The 20,149-nt window shown below is 40.6% G+C and overlaps 1 protein-coding gene across 8 annotated transcripts in view; it reads left to right on the top strand.

Annotated features, from left to right (window-relative positions):
• Nucleotides 1-20,149, top strand: part of Ldd (lipid droplet defective) — a 36,508-nt gene that overhangs the window by 11,240 nt on the left and 5,119 nt on the right. For 4 of the 8 annotated variants that reach the window (XM_077408772.1, XM_077408768.1, XM_077408773.1 and 1 more), the window contains exons 14-49: nucleotides 3-197; nucleotides 367-584; nucleotides 713-897; nucleotides 996-1,510; nucleotides 1,623-2,015; nucleotides 2,139-2,744; nucleotides 2,822-3,016; nucleotides 3,136-3,218; nucleotides 3,303-3,465; nucleotides 3,543-3,724; nucleotides 3,819-4,442; nucleotides 4,625-4,755; nucleotides 4,830-5,152; nucleotides 5,224-5,416; nucleotides 5,514-5,660; nucleotides 5,747-6,067; nucleotides 6,187-6,688; nucleotides 6,842-6,962; nucleotides 7,217-7,407; nucleotides 7,487-7,625; nucleotides 7,764-7,971; nucleotides 9,571-9,711; nucleotides 10,597-10,786; nucleotides 10,891-11,091; nucleotides 11,268-11,807; nucleotides 12,149-12,348; nucleotides 13,120-13,384; nucleotides 13,648-13,744; nucleotides 13,840-13,982; nucleotides 14,074-14,274; nucleotides 14,804-14,984; nucleotides 15,591-15,703; nucleotides 15,778-16,603; nucleotides 16,874-17,022; nucleotides 17,123-17,305; nucleotides 18,546-18,789. In XM_077408772.1, coding sequence (XP_077264898.1) covers nucleotides 3-197; nucleotides 367-584; nucleotides 713-897; nucleotides 996-1,510; nucleotides 1,623-2,015; nucleotides 2,139-2,744; nucleotides 2,822-3,016; nucleotides 3,136-3,218; nucleotides 3,303-3,465; nucleotides 3,543-3,724; nucleotides 3,819-4,442; nucleotides 4,625-4,755; nucleotides 4,830-5,152; nucleotides 5,224-5,416; nucleotides 5,514-5,660; nucleotides 5,747-6,067; nucleotides 6,187-6,688; nucleotides 6,842-6,962; nucleotides 7,217-7,407; nucleotides 7,487-7,625; nucleotides 7,764-7,971; nucleotides 9,571-9,711; nucleotides 10,597-10,786; nucleotides 10,891-11,091; nucleotides 11,268-11,807; nucleotides 12,149-12,348; nucleotides 13,120-13,384; nucleotides 13,648-13,744; nucleotides 13,840-13,982; nucleotides 14,074-14,274; nucleotides 14,804-14,984; nucleotides 15,591-15,703; nucleotides 15,778-16,603; nucleotides 16,874-17,022; nucleotides 17,123-17,305; nucleotides 18,546-18,789 — 9,309 coding nt within the window. The remainder of the gene's footprint in view (nucleotides 1-2; nucleotides 198-366; nucleotides 585-712; nucleotides 898-995; nucleotides 1,511-1,622; nucleotides 2,016-2,138; nucleotides 2,745-2,821; nucleotides 3,017-3,135; nucleotides 3,219-3,302; nucleotides 3,466-3,542; nucleotides 3,725-3,818; nucleotides 4,443-4,624; nucleotides 4,756-4,829; nucleotides 5,153-5,223; nucleotides 5,417-5,513; nucleotides 5,661-5,746; nucleotides 6,068-6,186; nucleotides 6,689-6,841; nucleotides 6,963-7,216; nucleotides 7,408-7,486; nucleotides 7,626-7,763; nucleotides 7,972-9,570; nucleotides 9,712-10,596; nucleotides 10,787-10,890; nucleotides 11,092-11,267; nucleotides 11,808-12,148; nucleotides 12,349-13,119; nucleotides 13,385-13,647; nucleotides 13,745-13,839; nucleotides 13,983-14,073; nucleotides 14,275-14,803; nucleotides 14,985-15,590; nucleotides 15,704-15,777; nucleotides 16,604-16,873; nucleotides 17,023-17,122; nucleotides 17,306-18,545; nucleotides 18,790-20,149) is intronic. The other 4 variants (XM_077408769.1, XM_077408771.1, XM_077408770.1 and 1 more) reach the window with 4 other exon arrangements.

The raw sequence follows: 20,149 nt of genomic DNA, 5'->3' as shown, positions 1-20,149 counted from the left end.
AGATATCGGCTATTGACGATTACAAAGAACGTGAAGTAATGTGGCCCTGCATCATAAACGAAAGCGTTGGCGCTGCATTAGAACTAAGAAACGGAAGTCGGGAAGTCGTTAGAGAGATTGAAAGGATCGCTTGCAACCCAACTCTATTTATCAAGGAGTGGAGAGAGCAACCGGTAATAATGAGGGTTCGAAAAATTGTGAGTTTATACTCTATTTAATTATTTATTCATTTATCTATTCCTTTATCACAAAGAAACAGCTTTTACTGCCGATTAAAATGTATTAAAAAATATTTTAAAAAATAATAATATAAAGTAACATAAATCTTGAGTTACAAATTATGTGAGAGTGTTTATTAATTTTTAGTTCGAGCATGATGAAAATGTAGATTTACCGCCATTCAACTGGACTCTGGGCTACACGAAATTTCGACGATTAGTGACAAAGTTCAGCGATTTGATAAATGACGCTAAAGATGTTGTTTTGGCGGAAGAACCGAAATTGGAGAAATACCTAACGACACTCGTGACAGAATCAGACAGCATTATGGAGGAAAGATTTCCAAGCGTGCAAAATGATTGGAGGTAAAACTCATATTTTATATTGCTTAATAAACGATTAGCGTAATAAAAATGTCGTGACTTTAAACTTTTAATACAGTCAGAAGAGAAGCATACGAGATACCTTTTTATTTCCTTATTTTTTATTTCAGAAATACCTTGGATCATATCGACTTAGAGATCGACAAGGCAATCGCACCTTTCGGGAGTGACCTTTCTGCAAGTAAAGTTTGGAAACCATCAGTCAACGTTACTGATCGCGTTCTTATCTTTTTGAAATATGCTTCTAACGTTATTCACAAAAGCGCACGTGTCGTGAGCGGTATATTGAAAAACGGTAAATGGATTTTTAAATAATAACGTTTGTGACTCTTCGACAATTGATATTATTGACTATTTTGATTTTTTTAACTTTTTTGCGATTCTATTTTTTAGGCACAGGGAAAATCAGTTTATTATCCTTGTTAGGATTCGATAGTATCTCCCCTATTACTATTTTCCACGATCAGTTACCTTTCATCCTGTCGACGCTGATAAACGCGATATCCGATCCTGAAATAGACGATCGTATTGTCACAGCATTGGAAAAAAACACTACAATCACATGCTCGATGATATTCGATTGGTTTTCGGATTTTAAAGTCGGTCTAAGTGTCGAGGAGTACAGGACCTTGAAAAATTTCACTTGCGATCTCGATCCTGAGAACTTCAACGTCTACATGGATCTCTATGTGGCGGAAATAACGATCTGGGATAAACCCGCCAGCACATATCGATCTTACGTAGCTTCAATAATCGGCGATTTGTACGATCTTGCCCAAGCTATTAGCACCACAGTCAAGCACAACGTAATTATCGAGCCGCCGTTCTCGAAGAGATATTTGGACCATATGTTGCAGATGATGAAAGAGAGTCTAGAGATCGGGAGCGAAGAGAGTTCTTTGCACAAGGTAAATATGGCTAAACGATAATTGTCATATCTTTTTATAGAAGCGAAAGTTTCAGATTTAATCGAATAATTTTCGCACAAAAATAATGCAGCAAATGACTGTCTTTTTTCAGGAATTGAAGCTAGGTCAAGGATGGTCGAATTACAGATTACTGATGGAGGGCGTGTCGGAGGTTTTGATCCACATTGGCAACGCGTTGAGGAGTGCCGCGATGCACGACAACAAATTGGAAACTTGGCAATTGGCGGAGAATGGCGATACGCGTCAAATGCTGAAGATTCTGGAGGCTCATCCGGAAGAGACTATCGCGTTAGTTGCCACCCTTAGCACGTTCAACGATACGACCAACGAGTTTATGCCCTTCAAGGATATGAGGAAGACTATGTGTACTCACCATTTTAATTCCGACTATTGGTCCACGACGAAGAGAACGCGCTTTCTACAGGAAGTGTGCTCGTTCGATCCTTATCAGTTGCTGAAGACCGCCACGAGCAACGAATACCACGTACGATATAAGCAACATAATTTAAATGATTTATTTAATCTAACGACACGCTTATTAGGTCTAAATCTCTTTAAAATATTTCTAATAATCCATTTATATTGTTGCGTGTTTTTTTTTCTACAGGATCTTATCACCGGCCGGACAACTGCCTTATCGAGATCGACGCCGATAATTATGTCGCTAACAAAATTATTGGACATTGTCTCGAATTTTACCGCGGCGTCGCCAGGGGTGAGTCTCACATCGAACATCTTCAACGCGACGACGTGGGGGAGTCTGTCCAACGAAACCTGGGCCCTGATCCTGAGATCTGAGAAATCCTGGATCCATCAGTACCGAAACTCCGCGTGGTACAGATTCAACATGACGTCATACCGTACGGATTACCTTGTCGGGGCCAGGAAACTGTTTCAGCTCCTAGACTACGTGGTCGATCTCGCGTCCGGCGGAAATATCTGGCAGAAGCTGCGTGTCATATCCGAGACCTCGAAGTACAAGTCGCTGCTAACACTCGTGGAAGATGTGCCTAATCTTTTTATCACCTTCGTCGATACCTTCGTCTCGTCCGAGAGGCTGGACGACTTCATACAGAAGCTCCTTCTCGGCCAAGTGCACCCCTGCGATATCGATCGATACCTGATCCCACCCAGCTACGTGAGGAAGAGGGGCTTGCTGACCAGTATTACGAACTTCTGTCAGGATTTGTTGCTATTCAATGGAAAAAACAACGTAATGTCCGATCGATTGAGTGACGATAGCAATAAATACGAAGTTAAATTTCAAATGTTCTTTAAATTAATTTGCAGGACAGCTCTTCTACGCCAAATATGCCTCAATCGGAAAGTGTTTACGAAGCGCAGCTGTTGCAAAAGGTGCAGAAATTTCAAACCACTTTGATTCGCGTTTCGTCAGAAGGCTTCAATCAGCCGAAAATTCCTGCGTGGTGGACGTCATTCGAAGAAGGCACCTTAAAAGAGTTCGTCGCGCAATATAAGAGAAAGGTAGACACCAACGACAATCTTCATTCATTTATTGAACGTTTTCTATATGTTTATGGATTAGTAATTTGTTAAGCACAAAACTTTGTTAGTTGAATTTTCCTAATAAAATACGTTTGCAGGACACGAGAACTTTGGCTTATGCGATGGTGAAGAAGTCAATATCGCTTTTAAGAAAGTTTTTGGAAACTCAACCTAACACTGCGTAAGTAAACATGTCACTAAGAAATGACGATTTATCAGTTAACAATAAAGAAAATTAACGATACATGCAATTTTACGTTTTCAGAAATTGTACGTGGTGCGTTACGCTTCCACTGGAGATTTTAAATTCTCAATTGATGCACCATAATCTCTACTCAAAATTACTTTGTAAAATGAATCGATTAAATATATCGGAAGTGCATAACATCTTGATGAATGACTTCAACTGGAATAAAACAGGCAATATGGTAAGAAATGACGATTATATAAACTGCGTGGAAGAGCATTAGCGTCAGTTATTAATTTGAATGAAACCCCACATCAGGTCAAAGATTATAAATATCTGAATAAGAAGAAGACGCTAGACGAGTTCTTAGATACGTTCGAAACTACTTTGCATTACATCGCCGATATCCTGATCGATTTCCAAAATGAGACGTATAGTAACAGAGTGGACGAATGCTTTTACAAATTTGTCGGCGGTCCTACGTATTCCAGACCAGGGTTGTAAGTATTTTTATTCTCTTATCGTAAATTAAGCGAGCGACAAATGTCTTTACGCGCCGCGAAGTAATATACTACAATCGTCATTACGTTCAAGGTATGTTACGTTCATTCTGAGTATATTGGACATGCTGGAAAAGAACGTTTACATTCTGGACTCGGCGACCATTCACGAGGGTATCAACAACTTGACCAGATTAGCCGAGAAACACGTGCCGATTTGGAAACCGTTGCGCGACGTGGTGAAAAAGTCCGATCTCGCCGACATCGACGCCGCGCTACCGAACGCCACTATCAACGTGAACGCGATTCTAAGCGACCTGAACACGACCCTGTGCAGGACGAAAGTTGACTGCCAAAACGCGACGGTTCTGTACGATTTTCTCAGCTCGAAGAGAGCGGCCAAGGTTTTCCGATACGATCCGAAGGCGTCAAAATATCCGTCGGTATCGGACATTTCGAGCCGATTGGCTCGCAGCCTGGACGTGGATCTCATAAGTCGGCAGCTGTCTTTCTGGCGCACAGAGGCTTCCTGGAATCTCGTCTGGCTCAAGGAGATCTTGCTTCATTTGTCCTCGATCCTCGGAGAAGGCGGAAATCTGCTGGACGTCGCTAGTAAAATAGATCTCGACGACGTCACCAACGTTCTCGGCGTTCCCGATCTCGCCGAGGGCATCGTCAATATATTGAAGGATAAAACAATCGACAAATTATTCGACGGGTATATATTTCGATTATACCATTTTATACCAAACGACAAAATGTGTGAATGAAAGGCCACATTCTCCGATAATTTATAAAATTCATCCTCTCAAAAAAACTTCAAAATTATCCATAATTAAAAAATCTATAACACTTATAACAATCTGACACTGTATATTAAAAATGTGTCTTTTCTTACAGGATGAAAGAGCTTCTCGAAGATGTGGAACCGTTCATAGGCGATCACGAAATAATCGATGATTTACATTTACTAATCTCGACATTGGAATCGATGGAGATCTTTAAAAATTTGGGACTGCTGGATATGAAATGTATTGAATTCAAATTCAAATTTTGTTAGGTTAGACGGCGACTTTTCTTCAAACTAACAGTTTACATTTTACAGATGTTGTCAAAGAAATGTTCGACAATTGGGACTTCGTGCAAACTTATTTGATCGACAGAATTGATATTACCAAAGAGGTCGCTCTCACCTTAGGCCAAGCTAAGATAGACATGCTTTCAGTCTTCATGAAAGAACGCGGCATCATTAGTCTAAAAGATAACATTTGTTCACCCGAGAAGCTTGGCGATATGTTGCACTTCGATAACAATGTCGTGACTGCCGAAGAAGTTAGCTCCGCGCTCTGCCAATTGGAGGACTCCCAGACGCAAAGTATCGCTATCGCATTGATGAAGAACTTGAACTTCGATTATATTTTCAAAAACGTAATTAAAGAGTTTTACTTATCGATTCTAAATATGACAAATATTTGGATAAATGTTTTTCTTCGTTTTAGTTAATGAGCGCTAATGTGAAAAGTATATTGGCTAACGCAAATTTAACCGAGACCGAAGGGAAAATTATATTGGACAATCTTGGCGTTGTTGCGGAACTATTTCCAATCTTCAAAGACAAGCTATCGGCGAGTTTTTCTTTCGGAAATGAAACAGAACAAAGTGATACGGAAGAAACGGATGAAGAACTGTCCAGTAAGTCGCGCGACGTAAAAATCAGCACTATCTTTAGATCCAATTAAATTCAAATAAAATTGTCACTTTTTTCATCAAACTTTGTAAATTTTTTTAGAATCAGATTTTCTGAAGGACTCTAGCAAACTGCTCTGTGGTAAAACATTGATCGACCAAGACGATGAGGGACAAATTTACAAAATTATTTCCAGCTTGAAGGACAGTAACAAGGCATCCGATCAGAAGGAACTCGATTCTTTGCCAAGTAAGAGATAAGTGGAAGGTACAGAACGGTCATTAAATTGTTAAATAAAACAATTTAATGTCAAAAAATTATTTTCTTAATTTTAGATGACTCCTGCAGAGAAACGTATAAAACTGTGCTCGCTATACCCGCCGGAAAGATTATCTGGTCGTACGTTAAGCCTCTGTTACGCGGACAGATTCTTTACGCACCTAATACTACTGTGATCTCCGAGATCATGGCGTTGACGAACGAAACTTTCGTGCAGATGGAACACTTCAGCGTGCTGATGAACAGTGTCGAGAAAACTCTCAAGTCTCTGGCCAATCTTACAGAGATGAGCGACAGTTTGAAGGAATTACAAAGTCTAATGTCCTCCGACATCATGAAGGTTGCGATCAAGTCGTTGGGTGGTGGCAATTTCAAAGGTATATTATCAACGTTTCCAGCTTAAAGTTTTGTCATTTTAAAAATAAACTTAAAAACTGCGTTAAAAAAAAACGAACAAGTGTTCTCAGTTGGTTAAAAAAACATTGTCGTCACGTAGGTGACTTTCCCGAGTTGAATCTCAGCGAGATCGCATGGCGGCTGAAAAAATCGAAGAAGCTGATCTCGATGATCGGCATGTTAAACGGTATGATGGGATGCGTGCTGGTGAATAGGACAATAGGATTTTCCACGGAAGAGGAGCTGGAAGTAGCGGCCAGCCGCTTAACCGACACGAATGAGTTTTTGGCCGGGGTGATCTTTTTGGACGACGCTTCTTCGCGTCCGGCGAAGAGATCTCTGGATCACGAATTACCGGACAATATCACCTATAAGATCCGCATGGACGTGGACTCCGTGCCGTCCACCAGGCGAATGAAGAATCAATTTTGGATCCCCGGGCCGGAAAGCAGCTTCATCGAGCATCTCAGGTATCTTCGGGGTTTCATTCAACTTCAGGACTCCGTCGATCGCGCGATCGTAAAGGTGAAAACGCGCAGATACGATCTCAACTGGAAGACGGTGACGCAACAGATGCCGTATCCGTGTTGGAAACACGTACCGTGAGTAATCAATATTCCGTGTCTCGAGATAAGAATCTTGTAACTGTCGAGAGAACGTGGGGATAAATCCATTAGAAATTATAATATCACTGTCTCTCATTTCACCAACAATTATTTACAGTTATTCGTTAACCAGAAACATAAATGTTACAGATTCCAAACGACACTTTACGAATCTCAAGGTTTGCAAGTGTGCTTCTTCTTCGCGTTAATGATGTGCGTTGGATCGGCCGTCAGGCACATCGTTTGGGAAAGAGAATCACAAAATTCTATGGTACGATTGTCAATATATAACGTCTGTTTTTAATTATCTACAATTCGTGTCAGAATTTAAGAGAGAATTTATAATTTTACCATGTAACATGGAAGTTATTTGAAAAATTAAAATACACATCATAAAAATTATAAATAAGATCCGACACGAATTATAGATCATTTAGAGTGGACTCTACAAAATTTTGACATTTAATTTTTAACCGAGAAACGCGACGCTATATAATTATCCATCCCTTGCAATTAATTTTTCAGGTAATGAGCGTGATGGGATTGAAGCCATGGCGAAACACTCTGGCCTGGTTTATCACGTCTTACGCGGAGCTGTCGATCGTGATGATTACCATTGCCATAATTTTACTGGTTGGAAAAATCCTTCCACGCTCGGATCCTCTCGTGGTGCTTATTTTACTTTTCGATTACATCTTCTCTATAGTAACCTTCTGGTAAGTACCAATTTATATTTCCTATTCCTTATATTTTCCATTCCGGAGTTAATTACTGTAAATCTTAATTACATTTCAGCTATATGATCTCGACAATATTTAGCTCCGCCAGTCTCTCCGCTGTTACCACGGTCGTCTTGTTCCTGTTAACTTACATGCCGTACATCATTGTTATCGCCATGGAGGCCGTATTCGCATTCGGATACAAACTTTTAATCGTGAGTCGAGCCAACTATCTATAATCATATTTAGTTTTGCAAAGCAAAAGTGCAACCAAAAATATTGCGGCAATTAAACGCGTGACACTAATGATTCGTTCTATCGTCAAGAATGTCGTAAAATGATTTATTTCTCAGTGCCTGAGCATGTCAACGAGCTTCTGTTACGGATGCCTATACGCGGTGCGAAAAGAAGTTCAAGGCGTCGGTCTTACTTGGGCAAACATGTGGGAGGAATCGAGTCCTGGTGATTCGATGACTTTGGGATTGCTGTTGATAACGATCGCTTTCGACGGTTGTCTGTACGCCGCGATCGGATACCTCGTCGCTAGATACACCGATTCAGGTATAAATCCGACGCACCTCCCGTCTACTTTCGGAAATAATTCTGGTGTAGGTGTCAAGAGTACTATATAGTAGACATTGGCTAACACTGACACTCTTTTTCTTCCTCGTGCGAGACCGACCGTGATTGGTAATCACGCGAATACAATTTTTTATATAAAATTGATTTTGTTAACGAGACAATTTTTCGAGGAGTTCTTGATTTTATCGGTGTAGGTGGTATCTCACATACGATTGTATATCTCTATTTCTCTGTGTTTCAATGCCCCATTTTTGTCACAACTCTCTCGTCGATAACAATTACTAAAATCGTCAGAGCTATGCGGTGGAATTATTTGAAATAAATTATAACAGTGATTATGACTATTCGCTTTTAAAAAAAGAAGTCAGAGATTATTAATTTTTATAGCTTCTAATTTGTGATAAAAATGCAGAAGTTATTTCAGACCATAAAACGTTTCACAGTTCTTTCTAATATAAATAATACAGTTAAATAATTATTGGATTAATAGTTAAAATTTGATTAATTTAGTTTAATAAATTATTTAAATATTTTATAAAGTTAATTATCCTCTGTTTAAAATTATTTCATAGTATTTATGAAAGAACATTGTAATTAACTAGTAACAAGAAAAAGTGGGCTTTGAAAGTAAAACATGGTTAATTGTGCGTGAATTAACTTTATGTAACATTTAATTAATAATTTCATACAAATTATAACTCGTACATTTCGGATCTACTTTGAGCCATCTTCAGCGGTGATGGATAAATTAAATAAAACTTAAGCTCTCCAACGAACATAAGGCTATATGCTCTCAAATATTTAAAATTTGAATGTATGTACAAAAACAGTATAATTTTCAAGAGAAAAAATTAAAGAAAAAAGAAGATTAAATTTTTTACTGTATCAGCTGATTTCATGATACCAAACATATATGTATAATTGCTTCTCGTAACTCAGTTTTATTTCGTGGCTTTTTTTTGTGTAAGGGCATTACCGATTATTTCCCAGCAGTTTTCTAACGAATAAATAATTTTCAAAATAATGCAATGATTAATGCTAGTACTGAACCAGAAGGATTCATAGTCTGCAAAATATACGGACTAGACATTGAAACTAACTGGCAAAGAGAAATAAAATCCATTTACTATCAAGTTCAGAGAACTTAAGATAATTAAATTATTAATTAAATATTACATAACGTTAATTCACGCATAATCAACCGCGTTTGACTCACTTTTCCTTGCCACTCATCAATTTTAATATCAAGAGTTTTTAGTTAATTAATCATTTATTTAAAAAATATTTTAACGCGTCTCTCCCGCGTGGTTCTCACACAAAAAATAATAAGATTACGTATATCATCTTGATATGCGGTACCATAACACTGTCATAAACTTTCCACACGTACATACATGTCACGTGATACTCTCTTGAGAGTATAATCACGAGATGCACCTGCGAGAAAAATCCAGGAGAGCGGATCCGACGTGACGAGAGAGAGAAAGAGAGAGAGAGAGAGAGAGAGAGAAGTCGCGTCGTTTAAGAGACCTGGTGAGTTACCTGCGAAACGGACGAGCATTACCGATAATTTTCCAGGTAGGGGCTTTCACGGTTTGAGGTCCCGTAGCTTATGGTGGGCCGACACACGCTCTCTCTATGGCAGGCCGAGCTACCTCGCCTTCGTCAACAACCTCTATTTCACTAACGACGTACTCCACCCCTCAGCCACTTACCAAGGTATCGCACTCTTCCCTGTGCACACGCATGACACGAAAGTTTGTTTTCAGCTTGCTTCTCGCGCTGCACGCCGACGACGAGCTCGCATGTCGACTGATACGAAGGGCAAGAGCAAAAAGAACGTTTTGATGGACGTAAACTGGGTTAAATTTCGTTTCCGCGCGGTAGCGATGGAAATTATCGTCAACAATTTTGTGTTTATAACAATCTAGAACTTCGGCGTTCGTGTGAAAATTTTCATCGAGAAAATGACTTGTATTTCACGAGCGATATTGTTTGTGTTCTGTGTTCTAACATTATGGAAGTTAATTTTTTTATGGCTGTAGTTGTGTCTATTCTTTTTATTCTTGTCATAATATGTGAACGTCATGCTTTTCATATTTTTTTATCTTGGGACGCTTTTATACTCTCGATTTGGTGTTTAAGTATGTAAATACGATTACATCTGCATGAAGTACGTGTGAATGTTGCATATCTTTCGATTTTCTTTTCCCGGTTCCATTTCATTATACTTTTACAATCGGCAAGTATTTTGAGGTCAGGTTATCGTTCATATATTCTGTATCGATTATATTCTCTACATTTGGTTTATACGATATCTGCACGTATTGCACGCGTAGCATGATGGAGCGTAATTTAAATAAAAAAGAATATTATGTTTGTCCCTGGATTCGATTAAAGGTATCGCAATTAAGTTTGAGAGAGATATTCGTAATTATTGGTATGTATATATGGAATTGCTTTTTCTTTGAAAATAATTTTTAAACTCGCTTTTTTGACGGTGTTACCGTAAGATCGGTAAGAGCTTGCTTTCGATTATACAGGCGTCATTATCGTAAACTTGATATGTAAAAATGAACAACTACCATTTGTTGCCGAACGTAGATGACGAGAGCGATCTCAGTAATTTGACGGTGACAGAGAAGCAAATCGGCGTGAAATTCGAGGGTGTCAGGAAGGTCTATCCCACCGAACGAGGTGACGTCGTCGCCGTGGACGACTTCACTTTAAAGCTCTGCGAGGGCGAAGTAACAAGTCTGCTTGGAAGAAATGGCGCAGGAAAGACTACTATTATGTATGCTAATCTCTTTTCGGATTATTATTTTTAATATACTTCGGTATGTCTCTCAAAATCGAACAAATTCGAAGCGACATCCGTCAATTTTGCGTCTATTGCAGCAAGATGCTAACGGGAATGGTGGCGCCGACCAACGGCGAAATTTGCTTGAACGGCGAGGAAGGTTGCAAGCCTGACATAGGAATGTGTCCGCAGGAAAACGTACTCATCGGCACTCTGACGCCGAGGGAGCATATGGTCTTTTACTGGAAGCTTAAGAAACCTAATGACGATAATAACAATATGCAGAAGAATGTTAACAAGTAAGATACTAAATTTTCAATTTTTTTTCGCATAACATAATTTTGTTACGCCTGATTTTAGGAAAAAAAAACATCTTTTCTTCTCTTAGCTTCTCTGGAAAATCGTTTTGTAATAGTTACGATTTACGATCTACCAATTGGAGACAAGTGTTACGGATTCCTTTGTTTTCTTACAGAATGCTGACCTCCTTGGAACTCGGACGGCAAGAACACGAGCCTGTGTCGCGTTTGTCAGGCGGTACACGACGCAGGCTTTGCGTGGCCCTGGCCTTCCTCGGCTCGCCACGTTTGGTGATCTTGGACGAGCCCGGCGCCGGAGTGGACCCTGCGGCCCGACGACGCATCTGGCGACTGATCGACCAGCACAGAGTCGGCAGAACCGTTCTCCTGTCGACTCACCATCTGGACGAGGCCGACATGCTGAGCGACACGGTTGTGGTGATGCACAAAGGGAAGATCTTGTGCACCGGCTCGCCACTGTCCTTGAAAACGACGTACGGCACGGGATACAAACTGAACGTGTCTTTCCCGCTCGATCACTATGCCAATGGGGAAGCGGGGATAAGAGGGATAACAGAGACGGTCGACAAAAAAAACCTGAAGGCTCTTCGTGCCGTGGTCGAGGAAGTTATACCGAACACCATGGTAAACGAGGTCTCCGAGTCAGAGGTCACCGTAGCGTTGCCTTTTCAGGGAAAAAATGGCATTAACAATGAGTAAATATCCGAAGTATTAACTATACGCATCGTTGGAAAGTTAAATTAACTTTGTAATTGAGTATCGGGTTGAAAAAATTTCCTAATTTCTTTTTCCGCGTACGACTCGTGTAAAAGAACTCGCCTAAACACGCATATGGAGACGTCGCAGGATTTAAGAAGAAAATATGAAATAAATTCTGCTTATTGCACAGTGATTTACGATAATGCCTTCTTGTAATTTTCGTATCGTCTTGGCAAATATTTGACGTTTCAAACCTCGTGATTTATCTTGGAAGGAATTGTCGCAATCATACTAAAGACAAAATCGATTAAACACCTGCGTTTGTGTTTGAGTAAAGCCAGGGATATTTCAGCATCGCGCAAGTGGCGAAGGCGTTGGAAGACAATCGTAAGCTCTTGGGATTCTCGCACTTCTCATTGGAGTGCGACACTCTGGAAAGAGTCTTCTTGGATCTTTGCGCGCGGGCAGACAACGGATCGAGCGTTATCAGAGCGAGTCAAGATAGCGTCATTAATGTGGAGCACCGGGAGCACGTCGGTGAGAAATGTTCTACGTGTATATGCTGTGGCATGCATAAAATTCACCTTCTTAATTAAAAGCTCTCTTTCATTGTTTAGATTTTTAGGGGATTTAAAGAAAATAAAAAAAAGAAGAGTATAAGAAATAATTAAAAATAGAATAGGTAATAAATCTGTAGTTTTTTGTAAATGCAAAACTTAGAAATTAGATAACATTAACAAATTTGGCAATAAGAGCCGTAGGCGTCGTAATTAGTGCGCTATATAATTTGTTACAATCTAAACTAATTACCACGCCTGGCTCTTATTTATTACAATTTAATTTAAACCAATTAAATAAGATTAGCGTTTCGACCTAAAGAAAGAGTCAAAACGTACGTTAATTTTACTTAATTAGTTTAGATTATAATAAATTATATAGCGCACTAATTACCGCGCCTGACTCTTATTGCCAAATTTTTTACATATTATCTAATTTATTCAAGAGAATCTTTATATATTTTTATTTATTGTTAGAAATTGGTTTCATAATTTTAAAACTACAATATATTTAACAAAAAAGAAGAACCTAAAGAAAAAATAAATAAAATAAATAATAAAATTATTAATTATTACGTTAGATTGTATGTACCACTCAAAATTGCTATATTGCTTGATGGATATTTAATTAAGCAAATGTCCAGATTGAAACAAATTAGATTTATTATTTTGCAAGGACAGAAGTTTAGTTTAATTGGCTTTCAATCAACATAAGTGTATAGAGAAAAATAAAAATTTTTCATTTGCATAGAAGTTCCCGTATTAGACGACAACATCGATTTAATTACCGATACAGTACTGAAACCCTCGCCAATTCGACAAATGAAAGCCATGATAAAAAAAAGGCTATGGCATTTCGCAAGAGACTGGAGGGCGCCGTTAGCCACGCTCGTTTTGCCAACCTTGTTCGTTGCGGTCGCTATGGGATTTTCTCTGATACGGCCACCGTCCGAGAATGAGCCGCCTCTGGCTTTGACTCCCAAACTTTATGACACCCATCCGACTTACTTCTACAGGTAGGAAAAATTTCATAAAAAGGTTTTAATAAAAAGAAAAAGGACAAAGCGCGCGGGGCAAAAATCTCGTTGATATAAAAATACTAATTGTACGATCTGCTTTATTATATTATTTATATATTACACTATTTATATTATGTATTATATGATATTTATTATTATATTTCTGCAGATTAGAGCTTTAAATTCGATGAAACTGAATTAAATTAAATATTTATTTTCTACCTAATATTCCGAACGGTTTTTAATATTTTATCTTGCAGTATCGACAGTAATGACCAGTTCCTACAGCATGTATCTATGCAGCTGCACGATCGCTTCGGAGATGATTATGCTGGTGCATGGCAAACTTTACCCAATGTACGAACGAGTCATAATTATTTCGAAATTTATGAGAACTTTCAAATAAGTTCAAATTATAAACAACCACGCATTTATCTCAAATAATTCCATAGGATACCGGAACCTGCGAATGTGTGAACGGTCAACAAACTTGTCGAGACGTTTCTAAACCTATTGAAGGTCTTCTTCAAACCCTACCTGGCCGACCTACTCTGGATTGGATAGTCTCGACACATCAGGAATACATAGAGAAACGGTAAATTTTGCTAAACGCTAAAGCGTTAAAATGATGGAGTCAGGGGTATTGAGATCCGATCGAAATTTTCTGAACAAACAACGACTCGTAGATACGGCGGGTGGTCTCTGACGCACTCCAAGGAGGATCCCCTTTTTATCGTTTGGTACAATAATAAAGGTCACCATTCGATGCCGGCGTATCTGAACGCCCTCAACGAGGCAATCCTGCGAGCATCCGGGGTGCGAGGACACTTAACGACACTCAATCACCCCTTGAAGCTATCGAGCGATCAGCTGAATCGAACGACACTGTAAGCGTTTACCTTTAATGTCGCGACAAATCGCGGGAAAAATCTTTCTCGAAGATATTTCTCGTTACGCGCAATCGTTATGCGCGCCTGCGGGATTAATTAATTACAAAATTTTACGCGATGGGATGCGGGCGGATTCCAGATCAAATGGATAAGCAAAGACGTTTGCGCGCGGTTCGAGGCTTTTGAACCCAAAAGGATCGACGAGCGAAATATCCATAGACGGCGTAGACGGTTTCGTTTACTTTTAATTAACGTACCGCATCATTCGGTATTCATGCAGCGATAGTTTGACGCTTGGGGCGCATGTTTCAACGTTACATTGCAAAATTCTACTTGTATCGTCAAATCACGAACGATACTTTCGTTTGTTTTTCATGTTTAATAAAATCAATGTAGAAGTATACCCGCACAATATCGTTCTTTAAATCGTTCCGTAAATTTTTACAGCAATTGGATCGTATTGTTTAAACGTCATTTCAGGAACAGAAATTTAGAAATTTCATTTCGTTATATTTTATTTCTTCAGATTGCAACATGTGTCGGACGTCGGCATAGCGTTGGTACTTTTGATAGCTTTCAGTTTGGTTGGAGCTCAGGGAGCGAAGGAGATAGTCAGAGAACGATTGTCGGAGGAGAAGAGAATACTTTACTTGGCTGGAGTTCATCCTATCACGTACTGGACGACAATTTTAATTTGGGATTTCATAGTGAGTTATTAGCAGAAATTTTTTCAATATGCTAAAAGCAAATCATCTTTTAATACGATCTCAAATATTAAGGGGATCCTAAAGCCGTCTGTAATACCGGCTTTTTTTCTTAGCACTAATCTTTTACGTGGCTTTATAGAAATGCAAAATTCTTGTCTAAAATTAAAGTACGCATCAAAATCTAGGTCATGTTGGTCGAATTTATATCAAAAACGAGAAAAAATTAATATTTTTGTTAATTTTTGGTATACGTGACGACAATATTTGCTTCGTACAAAAATTCCACAATAAATATCCACAAAATTAGACCGGCATGACCTAGGGACAACATTTAAGAACAATATAGTGCAATTAGATCTAAGATTGAAAGCCTAGAAAAAAAGATTAGTTTAAATAAACTTTTATATGTGCAAAAGCACATTCAGGTTGACATTGCGTGTAGCGAGAGATGGCGCAACAATCGAAACAAGGACAGATGCCTCTCGTTAGACAAGGACAGATATAGATATATGACATAGAAAACAGGATTAGAAATGTTGACCGTACCGACGTCGAGGAAGTTCAGCCTTCACTTTAAGATCTCCTTAATAATATTTCTCTTTTTAGGTATTCATTTGTTCTATCTGCCTAGCGGTAATTGTTTTCGAGATCTTTGGTTTATCAGCCTACGTTGCGAAAGATAATCTGGCCGGTGTCTGTCTTCTGTTAATTATGTTCGCGTAAGCATTCGCGTTTAATTGACCGCTATAAAATTGATACAACGTAAATATCATTAAAATATTTATCATGTTAGATGGGCGGCGTTACCGTTTTCGCATCTAGCCGAAAAAGCGTTCGACGACTCGAGCCTGTCCAACATGGTGCTCTTCTGCGTAAACACCTTCATAGGCGTGGCTTCCCTAGCGACTATTTTAGTCCTCGACATCCTGGGCAGAAGTAAAACGGCCGAAGACGCGCGGAACATCCTACATTACATTCTAATGATCTTCCCGCAATATACCCTCGGCGACGGGTTAGTCGAGATCACGAAGAACGACATCACCGCCGAATTGTTGCAAAGATTTCACATGGACACTTACAAGTCCCCGCTCGGCTGGGATCTCCTCGGCTTTCATTACGTCTACCTGTTTGTAATCGGGGCGATTCTATTCGTGCTGAATCTGATAATCGAGTGTCGAGTCCTGCCTAACCTGAGGCAGCGGAAGATCGGTTACGAGGCGGTGCAGGAAGACGAGGACGTTGCCAGGGAGAGACTGAGAGTTGAGACGGGAATGGTTGACGACACCCTGAAGACCATAAAACTGAGGAAGGAATACAAGAGCGTGTACGGGACAAATGTCGCCGTGCAAAATTTAAGTTTCGGCGTACAGGGCGGGAAGTGCTTCGGTCTCCTGGGGGTGAACGGGGCCGGAAAAAGCACGACATTCAAGATGCTGACAACGGAAATCATTCCTACGGCCGGGAAGATTATTCTGAAGGGGGAAGAGATTGGCGGGAGACCGTTGTGTAATGGCGAAGTCGGCTACTGCCCGCAGAGTGATGCCCTGGACGGATTCCTTACACCCCACCAGTGTTTGACGATTCACGGTGAAGTCTGCGGGTTGAGCAACGTTCCTAAGGTAGATAAAAAATAAATGGACCTAAAGAGAAATACATAAATATATAATTTTTGATTGAAACTCCACTCTGTTGATAAAAAAACTTGATAAAATTTTTAAATTGATATCTATATTTTATTTGTGTTATATTTTAGAGAAGCATTGTTGAAGATATTCTTGTAAGCTTCCCTAAATTCTTTTGTCTCAGAGCTGCAGAAGTTTTAAGAGTTAAATTTGCAGGCGCAAAAGCTCGGAATTGGAGAATACCAGGAATTTCATTTATTATTTCAGGCTGTGGAGATAACGCTGAAGAGGTTCGATCTACTCAAGTATGCTCATAGAAGGGTCTCCGGTCTCAGCGGCGGTAACAAAAGAAAGCTGTGCGCCGCAATAAGCGTCATGGTTCCTGCCGCAGTAGTTCTCATGGACGAGCCCACGAGGTACTTTATGTCATAATTTTACAACTACGTTAAACGATTGTTAATCTCGCGCAAGAGTTACTTAATTCCGTTGATATTGTTATTCGCTCGCGTGTATTAGCGGAATGGATCCCGCGACGAAGAGTCTCGTGGCCAGAGCCGTGAGACAAGTGACGAGGAGTCAGGGATGCGTCATATTAACGTCGCATAGCGTCGCCGAATGCGAAAACCTTTGCACGCGGGTGGGCATCCTCGCCAGAGCCGGTCTCAGGTGTATAGGAACGCCGCAGCATTTGAAGCACAAGTAAGATTACATCAAACTTTCTTTTTCGTAGAATAGCGTGTTTCTTTTAACCCCCGGATATTTCCCAGCAGACTCATAAACCGTGCACAGAAAGCTCCGGCGCTTTTATCAGTTCTGATTTTCCGTTCCTGTTTGCAATCTTTTTCTCCGGCCGGACTGGTGAACTTACGACGGATCCTTATGATCCCGTAGCTTAACGAATGTATTCTTCAATTGAAATCTCTTATCTTTATATCATCTCATTTCGTTGAATAATCCTCTTGAGAGAAGTAAGGCGATAGAGTGGAAACGTGGAGTGGGAAAGAACCGATGGTTGTGGTTCATTAGGTGGCCGGTACGAGGTCACCGGCTTAAACCCACAAATATTTTTTCCTTAGTAATTTAATCAAAGAAAATTTTGAAAAGTTACCACAACGCATTTAATTAAACCGCCGGAGGATTTAATTAAATCTAACTTCTCTCGCGATGACAATGCTCTTACGTTTAAGAAGGTTAACCTTTTCGCTGACTTTGATTTCTTAAAAATAGTGTAACAAAAATGAATCTTACTCGACATTATCGATAATGAGATAACAAAGCCAGTCTTTTCGGTTAGTTATTCTAACTGAAATCTGACTGAAATCGATTAAATGTGCATAAAGGAATCTATATTAAACGCGTCATGATTTATTCGGAATAATAACGTAGCATACAAAAAATATTTAACTGCTAAGGTCCTAAAGTGCCCTCGGGGGGGGGGAAGGGAAGGGGATCCCTCTTCCATCTCCTTACCATACCGATTCTTTCCTTCCCGCAGTGTTTCTCGCCATCGAGGGTAGAATTTACGATATGGTCCTGTCTACGTTAGTAACCTACCCTGCAATCCGCTCTCGTATGTTGCGGAGAAGTACGTTGAATGATAAAGAATGGCGAATGCACTTTGTTACGGTATAGAGAGCGCAGTAAAAGCCAGTCCCCCCTCCCCTGTGTCCTTCGTCCAGGCCGAGTTTGAAATATAGATCCGCGTCCCCCGCGATCGAAGGCAACGAGCAAAGTGAATAAATCGTAAATTTAAGAATGCCAATAAAACCGGTTTCTCTCTCTTACGACCGCTGCGATCTTTATAAAACACGTTCTTGCGCTCCAGAATATAATTTTTGCATCGCGATTTCTTTATTGCACGGCCATCATAGTTAATTCAAGTTCAAGCCAATTGAAACGTGCGTCGCCTTAAGAACTGTAAAACCGATTTGACTTTTAGATTCGGCGAAGGATACATCGCCTTCCTGAGATTCGGCCAGCCAGTTTCCGCCACGGATCTTAGAAGGGTTATCCTGAAATATCTGCCGCAGGCGATCATCTCTTCGAAGCAAGCAACGGCTGCTCGGCTTTTGCTACCACGGAGTCAGGACATGGCGCTCAGTGTGAGCTTCAGCATGCTGAAGCTCCTGGCGGAGGAGCTTAAGGCCACCGACTACACACTCACACAGAGCTCGCTGGATCAGGTCAGTGAATCCAATTCAACGATACAGCGTTTCGTGGAATTCTTATCAATTTTGATTTTCAAATGTCCCGTCTCTCGTGAAGCTTTACAACGTATTATCTCGAACGTGCTCCCCGTTTATTACGTCAACGTCGATCCCCGCATATATTATCATTTCTGAAATCGTGCTGCGGTACGCGAAGTCTAAAGTATTTAAGATAGACGTACACTTGCCGAGAGTTTACGAACGCGATATTTAATTCTTGCAACGTGACCTTCCGGGTGAGCATCCGGCGGTGAATACGCATCGGCCGGCGGCGCGATATTCTAAGGGCTTGTCTTCAGCAGATGATGCACCGCCGCGGCGCACAGTACCTCTTCCTGTCGTCCAAAGACGATCCGCCGTTTTCGTCCCACCGATCCTGACGGATATTAATGGATCCGCCCCGTCTCGTAGTTCGCTTACATACGTCCCCGCGATAGTTTACAAGCTGCAGAGAGGCGAGAAATTCGCCCACACCGGCTGGTTGCCTCTAAGCTCGCCTAAATGCTTTCCGGATAGCTATAACGCGCTGTACCAACCCTTTCTTCTCCCTCCCTGCGAAAACTGTTGTTAATTAACCGCCTCCCCTCCCCCCTCTCTCTCTCTCCCCGAAATAATTCACCATCTGAATAATGAAGCCCGAATCTTGTCGAAATTGTCGAGTATAAATCTTATGCACACGATATGCTTTCCCGCATTCCGCCCTGCATTCGAAGCCCTTGCGCGTCGTGCGTTGCAATAACGATTGTCTTCCACGCTCGCTTCAATGCGAGCGAATTGCGAACGTTTCTCGGTAAATGCATATTGTTGGCGTATGCAAGTCAGCGCGACGGTAAATGCACATCAAAGCGCCGAAGTCCCTTCCGCGCGCATTTCTCGAGTCGCGTATTTAACGTCATTATTCGCCGCGAACGCGTCGGGACGATGCAATTGAGGCGCAATTAAATTAACTGCAATGAAATTATAAAATCACATGACGCGCCGGTAGCTTTCTTTCACGTTTGCGCGACGCCGCGTTGCCGTGCGTGAAGAATTTTTTTGCCGTCCCGTTCGAATCTCTGTCCTCGCGTCTCATTCCAGTAAATCCAGAGTGTGTAACTAAAGCTTAAACGAAATTGCACATAGGCCGCCCTATCTCTCTTTCTCTCCCTCTCTCTCCCCGATATCCGTGAACTTACGGACGCTCGCAAAACGTGCCGCGCTTTTTCTCTCCCGTTTTTAACCGGGAATAAAATTTTTTTTAAAGCGACGCAACTGTCGCGTAATTGAGTGGCTTGCGTGTCCGACTTACGGACGGACAAATTATGTCCAATGTGTCCGTTTGTCGCGACGAGGGCGG

The sequence above is a fragment of the Temnothorax americanus genome, unplaced genomic scaffold (genome assembly GCF_048541705.1).
Source record: "Temnothorax americanus isolate GAGA-0224 unplaced genomic scaffold, ASM4854170v1 Scaffold25, whole genome shotgun sequence".
NCBI lineage: Eukaryota > Metazoa > Arthropoda > Insecta > Hymenoptera > Formicidae > Temnothorax > Temnothorax americanus.
This window is presented reverse-complemented; position numbering and strand designations above follow the sequence as displayed.